This window comes from Zerene cesonia, chromosome 1 (genome assembly GCF_012273895.1).
Source record: "Zerene cesonia ecotype Mississippi chromosome 1, Zerene_cesonia_1.1, whole genome shotgun sequence".
Taxonomy (NCBI): Eukaryota; Metazoa; Arthropoda; class Insecta; order Lepidoptera; family Pieridae; genus Zerene; species Zerene cesonia.
The window spans coordinates 2,389,641-2,400,980 of record NC_052102.1 but is presented as its reverse complement, the minus strand read 5'-3'; the positions used below and the strand labels follow the sequence as shown (position 1 = coordinate 2,400,980).

General features: G+C 32.1%; 1 protein-coding gene across 4 annotated transcripts in view; it reads right to left on the bottom strand.

Annotated features, from left to right (window-relative positions):
• Positions 1-11,340, bottom strand: part of LOC119828197 (calcium/calmodulin-dependent 3',5'-cyclic nucleotide phosphodiesterase 1) — a 129,970-nt gene that overhangs the window by 8,552 nt on the left and 110,078 nt on the right. For all 4 annotated transcript variants that reach the window (XM_038350301.1, XM_038350309.1, XM_038350317.1 and 1 more), the window contains 3 exons: positions 6,843-6,959; positions 4,838-4,978; positions 3,100-3,269 (listed from right to left, as the gene is read on the bottom strand). In XM_038350301.1, the coding sequence (XP_038206229.1) occupies positions 3,100-3,269; positions 4,838-4,978; positions 6,843-6,959 (428 nt within the window). The remainder of the gene's footprint in view (positions 1-3,099; positions 3,270-4,837; positions 4,979-6,842; positions 6,960-11,340) is intronic.

The window sequence follows — 11,340 nt, the reverse complement described above, 5'->3', positions numbered from 1 at the left end:
AGTAATAAATGTTATTTGCAGTTAACAATTTTCTTTTTTCTTTATTACAATATTTATGGCAAGACTAGGTATACTTTTGTGATCCAAAAATATATGTTTTGGAATATAATCATTTCTTAGAAGACAATTAACCCTGGCATCCGATTCAGATGAAATTTCCTATAATTATGTAAGTTTAGTAACAATGAAATAGTCTGATAATATTGAGCTGATCGGATGATTGAGTTAGGAGGTGGTTATCCACCTTCATCATTGAAGCTCCTGAAATGCGAACAGCAAACTTATTAGAGAGATTCATCTACAACATAGCCAAAAAAAGCAGCCGCTTCTAGCGAAGAAACTCGTGTATATTGAATTAAATTGGTTTTACATTTATAAAGATTTTGCTTTAATTATATTAGTTTGGATAAACAGGGTAGATATTCCTTGATAACCAGGTTGTCTGGAAGAGATTGATAAATAAAAGACCGCCTTTTATACTCTTCTCATGTCAGTTGATTAACATCATTCGTATATATTACAAAATGTCTGTATAGATAAGCGTAAAGGACGTCTTATAATTTGAAAGCGTTCAGATTTTGAGATTATAATCTGAATTAAAGCCACTATACAAGAGAGATCAAATATAACTGATAAAACACAATTCCTTACTCTAAATATTACTATCCTGATGGAGCTGTAGGTTATCTTAAAATTAGATTTATCTCCTACTATCTAGTAAAACGTAGGTAGGTATCAACTACGGAGTGAGGACCGAGGGTTTACCAATCAATGAACAGTTTCAGGACGAATATATTATGTACGTATTTAAGGAATAAAAAAGGTAAATGTTCAATAAATATTCCTTAATAAGGTCAACGAAAATGATTAAACATTTTGCAAAAAACACTTCGAATTACCTCATTATAATATCAAAGGTAAGTTCGATTTTATTCATATTCCTCGATGTCGCATAAATTATTCCATGCTCCAAGTTGGAAGACGATTTATATTATAATATCCATTCACTCAATAATTTATCACGACTCTCCGATTGATGGATGGTGTCTGAAGAACGAGTAAAAATTAGAGAGCCAATATATTATACCAGCACTAGAATTTTCTTTTAAAATTCTTTTTAAAATTAACATGTTTATACTGATTTGTGCTGAATTCTGGTAAGATTATTTAACTTCTGCGATTTAAAGTTAAGTTGAAGTTTTTGGCTACGTAGCGTTTATTAAAATAAATTAATAATCGATTTATTTGTGTTAGGCATGTAATTGGGGTAGTAATATATTTTATTTTTAACAGTACTTATATTTTTCAATACTATATTACATTAACAAGTAAAAGTATAGGGTAGATTTTCTAGTGAAAAAATAACTATAAAATGAATATTTCACTTTGATAATAGTTTTAAAAGTAAAACGAACGACGAACTCGCGAAATGATAAGTTATAAGCTAAGATAATACACAAGTACACTAAATTAAGAATCATACAATTTCGTCACTATATTTTTAGAATGAGATGATTAAATTGTTCTACAATAATCGAAATCTGTATTGCCAATTCCAGACGTTTCTAACTAAAATCGAATGAATTCATTCACGAAAAAAGCAACGAAAACACTCAAAAGCAAATAGTATTCAAGTAAAAGCCGAAAACTAATTTCCAATGAGCAAGAAGCCCTCAGGTAAACTCCCACATTTTCAAAGGCTCTTGTTAATATTCATTGATCTTACGTATATCAATTTTGCTTAAATTGAATTACCAATTTAAATGCCAACCTTGTGTTATGTTTTATATAATCTTATGTTGGTGAAGATGTTGAAATTTACATTGTTCTGCATAAGAAAGTGGGAGGTAATTTAAATTTAGTAACAACAATCAAAACAAAATCAGAATTGAATCATAAGCAAGTAAGAGTATTCATGTTTCTAATTAATATTCTAGGGAGTTTGCAAGACAATGAAAATTAAATCTGTGATAAAAATGATGGCATAAAATGCACAGTAAAGTAGAGTGCTCGCTTCTTTGTATCGTGTGAAGTGAAGTCAGTGATCTTTTAAGAGTAGTATTATGCAAAAAATTTAACCGACCAAAGTTTGCTTTGTTAAATAAAAATCTTCATCATAAAAACAAATGCATTTTGTCGCAACACATAAAATATCTTGATTTTATAATGCCGAATTTATAGACGCCAATAAAGTAGGTATCGCAAATTCGATTTAACGTTCACAAAGTGTTAAAAGAAGCGAGACCCCGAGGGAAATTATATCTCGTTGCAAAAAATCCAGTCTCTTGCTCGTGAGATATTTGGAATTTTTATCGTTTAGCGTTGAAGGGGACGAAAATGTCACTATTGTCGGTACCGAAGTTTTAGGTGTATAAAAGAGATATATATACGCTTCGCACTAGAGAAAGGAAAAGATTCGTGAGTAATATATTAAATTAATTATTTATCTATTATTCATCTCGGTAGACCTCTAGAGTTTTGTTATTATTTTTGAATTAGTTAAAATTTTCATGAGTATGAGAATGTAACATATATGCTGATATATATAATTGGACAATCGTTTTCAGGTTTCATGACAATAATCCTATAAGTGATGGACATACTCGTATATTATAACTGGAAACTTTCCAACTTCTCAATCTCTATTTATCTTTCAATTCATACTGTTAGACTAGACAGAGAGAATCAAATCTATTAGTATGTATTGACGTGATTGGGCTGTCATGAAAGCGACTATGGATAGATTTAGTATCACGCTGAACTCTCGCTGACCCTCGCTGCTAACAGCCGAAATATATAAACTTCTACGCGCCGTACACGCTGATACCGTAGAAGTTTATACGGTTCGGCTGTCAAATTGAAGGCCAGCGGATAGTTAGCGTGTCTCTAAAACCAGCTTCGATATTAAAATACTAGCGGTCCGCCCCGGCTTCGTCCATGGTACATATATAGCCTATAGCCTTCCTCAATAAACGAGCTATCTAACAGTGAAATAATTTTTCAAATCGGACCAGTAGTTCCTGAACGCGTTCAAACAAACAAACAAACAAACTCTTCAGCTTTATAATATTAGTATAGATTAAAAACAAAAAGTCTCACCTAAAAGCAGCACTAATATGATGGTTCTCCAGGACCGCTCGATCGTTGTACAGCAAGGCGGTATCTGACCCAGACATGACGTGGAAATTATTGGTGGTGCCGGTGTGCTCGAAGTCATGTACTATCGCAGCCACCAGTGTGGCGAAGATCTCCAGATCTGATAGCCAATTCTGAAAATATATATTTGTATGTATAGTGTGTTTAACAATATTTTATTACTGGAATTAATATAATATTGAAATATCATAGGAAAACAACAATAAGGAATAGGACATGTATAAAAAAATACAAAAAATAAAAATAATGCATTAGAGGCGGCAGTACGTCGAAAAGAATTATTTCATGTATACATTAGAAAGTAACTCAATGATGATATTATTCTTAAAATATCAATTAAAACTTTGCGAATATACAGGACATGTGACGAAGCGTAATAAAACCAATAAAACTAGTACAGATCGAATATTCACATAGAATTAGAATTGCGTAAAAAAAGACAATAATTGTGTGTGAAATAAAAAACTATAACAGTGAGGCTATACTAACTTGTTTTGCATATTCTTTGTTATTTTAAAGACGCTTGAATTAATTACAATCCCATAAAACAGTAGATCGAATACTTCTAACAATATTGTTGGATGTTTTCCAAAGAGAATTCATGAACGCATAAAAGAATAAAATTCCTTTATACGAGCATAAAACAAAGACGGTTTACTTTAATATGTATGGAGATAAGGCAAGTTAGTTTGAATAAATTACGCAAATTGCAACACTTGTCGTAGGGACATTCTAACTGAAGAACGGAATTGATGTTTTGGGCAATTGCCAATACCGTCCAATAGACCATTGTAGCGATTTTTCAATATATATGACTTTAGATCGATCGGGGACACAATTTATTTCCCAATAATGGGTCGGGTCAACTGCATTACTCGATCTCAACGTCGTGATAAAGGAAGTTGTGTTGTATAAAAAACTGACGGTTTGCCCAGGGCTCTCCCGAGGTACGTTTATCTCTCAATAAATCCTTCATCGCCTTAACAAAGGTAAAAAAATGGTGAATAGGTCTTACTGTTTTCGAGTCTTTAGCAACACATTTGACGATTTATTTTTATTTGTAAAGATGTATTAAGAGAGGCCTGTACTGCAAAATAGTTAGTCTAAGTATGTGTCACATCAATAGATAAAAAATGCAGACACGAAATTTTAAAGTGTTTATTTACAATCGAATCTTCAATCATTACCGATTTATACAAGTTCAAAGAAGGAACGGCGCTTCTGATAAGTTTTGTAACATTGTAATCCAATAACCTTTTTCTTTAAACGAGAAATGGTTGGAAATATTATATTTTTAAATCATATCACGAAAAATATCATCCATTAGGATTAGCAGATAACGATTTTTTGAATAAGTTTTCCAATTTCTCTAGAAGAAACAAATTAAACGACGTAACATATTCATGAAATTGTTTAATAGTGTTTTTAATTGTAAAAAATACTTGAACCCCTACTAATTAATAAATACAAAAGTAACTCTGAGTGCTTCTTCTTTACGCCTTAACTATTGAACCGAAACCTTAACTATTGAATTGAAATTTTCATGAAATTTGGTACACACATAGTTTGAGCCCCGGAACAGGACATATGATAGTTTTATCCCAGAAATCTTACAGAAAAGGGAATAGGCGTGCGAAGCCGCGGTGGTAAGCAAGTTTCTAGTAAAGTTTAATCCACCAACCATAAGACCAGTCTGGCACAGCATATAATGCACTGTTTGAGCGACGTCAGCTGCATGGAGGTTATTGTGGTAAGGATTGTGGAACTTGCAGTAGCCTTCTTCTATCCGACTGAGGAAGTTCTCCAGAGTTGGAGGCTGTACCTGCAAGGAACGGATTAATAATAATTTATAAGATATCATTAAGATATAAGAACATCAATGTCGTATATTTATTCAAAGCTTAAAAAAAATCAACTATTTTTGCAGCGATTACATTACCACTATAAAAAACTTATTTTGTGCTAATAAAATAACAGATACAAACTTTTGAATTTAAATGTGTTTAATAAATTAAAATAATTATAATTTGTGTTTTTATTATACAATAGTTATCTCCTCTTTATAAATATTAAATGATGTATTTTCACAATTGAGCGCCTAATAGGACAACAATGAACTCAAACACATTAAACTCAAACTTGAGTGGACAATTAGGTATTAATTTCAGTACTGTTTAAAACACATTTTGCATTTCAAAAAAACTTTCACTTTGTCTATTGTCGAATGCAGCTTTAAAATAAATAAATGAAGTTATCTCAATCAATCACAGATACTACTGATAAAAAGCGTCATTCTGATGGAGTATAAGGAAGATAAATGATATTGTCTTTCAAGAAATGTTTTTCATAGAGACGTAAAAAGCCAATGCACCACTACGTGGCGTTTCATGGATAAAATTAATCATTATATGCCTATGCGAGAAAATATTCACATTACACACTTTAGAATATAGTACGTAACCTGCATGTAAAAGCTTTAAAGTTACGAGTGTTGCAGTCGAGCACGCTTCGGCACGAATTGGGCCAGGGCGCCCCGTGGAAGCTACCACACCCTCGCAGGTGATCAACGTAGCATGCTACTGTGTTTCGTTACCTATCCCTTCCCTCTCCTTTACCCCTTAAAAGGGGACAACACAGTTGCAAAAACATATTCTCGAATGCTTAGTCATCATTCACAACTTTCAACATCGCTGAGACAAAAGTTTCTTTGCATGTGCTAAGTATTATGAATACAAGAATGCTCAGGATTGAAAATTTCCAGAAAGTGTTTCATTAAAAGTAATAAACGTTGAAGCGAACATTCAAGATAATAATTAGACTTATAATTTTTCAGAGAACTCATTAATTATTTCTTTAAGCATCTCACGAATTCAATACTTAGAGGAATACAAAATACTTTTTACGAAATATGCGAATTACCAACGAAGAATTCAAAAGTGTCTGATAAAAAACTTTTTAACGAGTTACCGGAGTCTTTTAAAAGTTGCAAGTTATTAACGATTTTAATAGATGTTTGTTTAGAGTTTTGTTTCAGGTTCAAATAGCTTTTGTATCTTATATTTCGTTAGTAACTGTATTTTAACGATGAGCACACCGTAAAAAGGGGATTTTGATTGTTCGGAAAGATTTGTATAATGTAAAGAGACATCATAACAACGCACCTAGTTATTAGTCATGTCAAACTAGTTGAGTGTTTATATTATATTCAATATGATATAAAAGAGTTTTTATAAGAAATTTTGTGATAAGGGTTCAATTATACCCTCATAGGAGGCCTGTGTCCCAGCAGTGGGAACAAATACAGGCTGATGATGATATACCACGATAATTTTTGCGGACTTTATTACAGAAATGTACCAAATCGATACTGATGGTTTAGGTTAGATAAATCTAGAATAAAACGATATCTATGTCCCTGCCTATTCAGTACAAATATTGTAAAAATATGCCTTGGCTGTGGTGTGTGTGTTTGTTATGTTACAATTTAGCTCAAAATCTATTTGATGTAAAATTTATATATTTCATCATGAGTAATCTGTTTACCGAGTAGGTCAACCTGGAAGAAGCCAGGAGAAGCGGTTGGTTATGTTTTTACGTTTCCTAAAAATTTTCTTAAAAAATGATTAAAACATTTTTTACTTTCAATTTGGCAAGATTTCCCAACAGCTCTCTCTATTACCACTTACCTTAAACTTGTGTATCATCCCGTATCTATTTAATAGCTCGTATCCGAGATACTTGACCGGGTATCCAGCTGATGCCTCGTGCAACGCAAACACGTCGAACGACCATTCGTCCAGTGTCTGTGAAAGAATATATAAATTATAATGTATGTGTCATCAGCCATTACATTTCTTGTTGGTCCTTCGAGCCGGATTGGGTGCAAACTTATCGTTAACGTCTAAATCAGCTTTTCTAAAATCCTAGTATCCCTAATGTGCATCTTTCCTTCTATAAAGAATAAAAAATAAAAAAAAACACGTTTATATCGTCGCTGGAAATTCCTTTTATAAAGTTTTTGAACAATTTTATAAAAGAATGACGTTCAGAACAATGTCACTCAACACCGTTCATAGCGCGTCTCTCGAGCGAAAAAAGTGTTTATTATAAGCGTATTTTACAGAACACCTAGTTAAACTATTCAAACTAGAAAGTACTCAAGCGAGTAATAATTCCTCAGTAAGAACTTAACTCAAACGAAGCCTCTAATATAAGTTAGAGGATTGCTTTGGAACTTTATCCCTCTTTTGAACTGGCATATTGCTTAGATTTAATATGAATTGTGGTAAGGTGATATAGGAATTCATATAAATTGACTAGACTCTAGACCTTTAGGTATATCCTACATTTCAATTATTGTTTTGTGGAGTTAATAAATAGATATTATATGAGTTCGGTTACAGACGAAATGATTTGTAGTTCTAAAAGAACGAAAGAAAGATTGTTTAATTAACACCACACGCGTTTGAAAAAGAAAAATATACGTACAATAATGTATGCATTTTTTTTCTTTACTTACGGTGGAACAAAGAATCTTCTACTTTAAGGAAGTCAATAGAAAATAAAGAAGGTATACTTAATCGCGAAAAAATACATGAATATCACCTATTTTCCGTAGCAACTACAGAGTTTCTTGCGGGCTCTTTTCTTAGAATATGTATTGAATTATGTCTAGTATTTATCTCTCTTGTCTTAAACTATCTCCATCGTGTAATGAAGATTAGGATTCGCATAAAACAAATTTATTGGTATTTTTTAAATTTTAACAAATCATCCATTTGAGACAAATAGCAAAAACCTTAGAAATGTATAGGAATAAATATCAGTAATCTTAAAAACGTTTATATACACGTCACATCAACTATTGGGATATTGCTACAGACAAAAGTATTGTCAACCAACGTTTTATCTTTTATCGCCTGAAGAAAATGTATGGCACGTACATCGTACATGCCATATTTTGTTATAAAAGTTAAGCACATTTTGACAAAGGTATTGTGGGATTAACATAATGTCACCAATATTATAAATACGATTCTTTTATGACGCGTTTTTGTGGCCAGATAAATATTTTATTCTAGTAATCCCGGGCTAATCGTAGACGAGCTAGCATTCATTCACTGTTTATATAATTGTTATTAAAAGCAGAGTATTTTAAATTCTACGAATGTCATTACTTGACAAGAACTATTAGGATTTAAAAGTCTAGCCGTAGACCGTTCTATTTGTGTTCATTCATTTAGCTACAGTGTTTAGATTCACAATAATTCCTGACCTCAGCTTGTATTGTTAGAAACCGCTGACATTGCGTGTTTTCAAGACCCATTTGTTTCAAAGGGATTTATGTGTGCGTACATTTTAAGAGCACGTGTCAAATAAAGGACGAGAGGCGGTTTATGTAAATTGCCTGAATAACGGCTGTAAAATAACATACTATTACATTTCACGACGACTGGTTTTATAATAGTTCGCAGCGTGTAAAATGAATTCCTAGTATTATGTTATATGTGGTAATTCGTCGTAATTCAAAGTGATGTATAGTTCCAGTTGGAGTTAAGTTTACGAGCTAAATGCTTCTATTTCTACAATTTATACATAACAATATATAATTATGTGTTAAAAAAAGAAATACAAATCACTTGATTCGCTTGGGAGCTTCCGAATAGATAAATTCAAATTAAATTAACTCCTCGTTTGCGTCGGGCTTTCAACAATAAATAAATAATGATTATAGCAATTAAAAACGTGTGAATATTGCTGGCTGTAAGTCGGAGTAATACAATTTATTCGATTGAAGGTTTCTGTTCTCGTCACAATTAAAGGTTATCTCTTTAAATAATTTCGTATACTGACATATATTGTACTTAAACGAAGACACCATTAATAATTCGTATTATAGAAGTTGATGTATGTATATTGGTATGAATATAGTTGATGTATGTATGTATATAGTTTTATCTCGGTCTTTGCATGCAAATATTCGTGTGCGCACATACAGGGAAAAAACATTTGCGAATATCGGTTTATACATGTGGAGGATTGCGTGCTTAGCGCTTGAATATGTTAAGAACTTTTAACTGTAAATAAAGGATTTTTAATGGTGAAATAAGTTTTGAAATCCGTTCACTTGTTTCTGGGTGAAAATATTACAAATGTACTTACACAAACACAACCTCTATATAATATAAGATGAAGAAGCGAGTAAAATAAATGGACAAAGTTAAAAATAAATAAGTAATGGTACATAATATATTCAAGCAAGTGACTTCCCACCACAAACCACATCATTATCCTTGTACAAATAATTAATTATGCAATCATGGAGCCATTACTGAATTAGAACTTAATTATCCAGTTTAATTAAAACGAAGTACCATGATCAAATTGTTCCAAGTAGATGAACCAGTGATTGTGTGACCGGCTGTAAATAATTAATACTGAATTTATGCCCATTATTTATATCAAGGATATTTTGTAATTAAATTCTATCGTAGTAAAGACCACAAAATTAAACCGTGACCATAAAGTGTGGCCATCTTTATTATCTATTGCAAAATTATTATTCTCAAACGGATTGGTTTTGAGTTTTTGCCATATAGACGTGGCCTACTAACATCCAAATCAATATAACACATGCGACAGTTTTTGAGGATGGATGGAATGTATATGTTTGTTTATTTTTTAATCAGAAACCACTGGATGAATTTTGATCATATCTTGTCATTGATACATTACTGCCAAGTATCACCAAACATAGTTGTGTGCTAGAATAACTATTCATAAGTTTTAGTGCTTCCTTATGCCCGCGTGTTCATCCGAGGAAAAATTTCGTGGCAGATTAAAAAATAAACCATTTTATGATTGCTTACTGATAATCCTATCCTACTAATATTATAAATGCGAAAGTTTGTAAGGATGTGTGTGTGTTTGTTGCTCTTTCACGCAAAAACTACTGAACCGATTGCAATGAAATTTGGTACGTAGACAGCTGGACAACTAGAATAGCATAAAGGCAACTTTTTATCCCGATATTCCTACGGGATACGTACTTACGCGAATGAAACCGCGGGGCGCAGCTAGTATTTAATAAACTATAAGAAATACCTCTATAATATTTGCTTAAAGGACTATAAGCTACTCTTCAATTCTACGAAATCAATAGTGTAAGTCCTTTAAAAATAATTTCATGAATGCCATAAAATGTGCTACATCCGTATCTTTGATTGCATGGAGAAAAAATATAGCACCATTAAATTTGGTTCGTTTTAATCCATAACCGGCCGTAACAAGGACGTTTTATGCTCCGCCATTTTTGTCAATCTTTATTTGGTTACGAATATTTTATTACGGGTTTCGGATGTAATGACGATACATAAAAGTGGATATAATGTTACATTGGAGTGGTCTATTGCGATTTTTAAATTGTATTCAATGAGTTCGCTATCAAGGAGAATGGTAATTAGTTGAATTTAATAATATACGTGCGAATTTGTAGCGCTTGATTGGAGCTTAAATTAGAATCTATTATAACTCTCTTAGAATAGTATAGTAAAAGTTTATGAATATGAAATGAGGTTTGCATAATATAATTGTTTCACTATTTTAACTGAGTTGAGGTTTTGACTTAACCGGAATTAAATCTAAAATAAATTACAAAATGTTACATATATATGTATAACAATAAGATGTAATTCTCACTTTTTTCTGGTAAAACGAATAACGCGAAATTACTCGAATGAGCTATTTAAATATATAAGCCTTCTAAGATTTTGCTGTATTTTAGAAACCTATTCTGAATATCAAGTCTTCTTGTACATGTGTACTGAGTAAAATAAACAGAAAGACAATCTCCGTGTTACAACTTGTAAACAGAGCACTTTCAGGACAATGATGACTGTTTCTTAATTGAGGTCACATTCCGCAAACGAGCCTACCTGACCGTATTCCTAATTGTGGACGGCCCAGTTCTGCAAACATGTCTGTAATGCAAACATTCCTATCTACCAGAACATTTCATACTGTTTTTACCATATTTAATTTGAAACATGTAGTTATTAACCCTGCTTGGCTTAAATCTTATCCTAAAAAATAAATATTATAAATGCGAAAATGGGATGTAAGGGAGCACAATAATATCTCGTTGCTCCAATAGTCAACCTCACCTTCACGCGGTGCATCCTGATG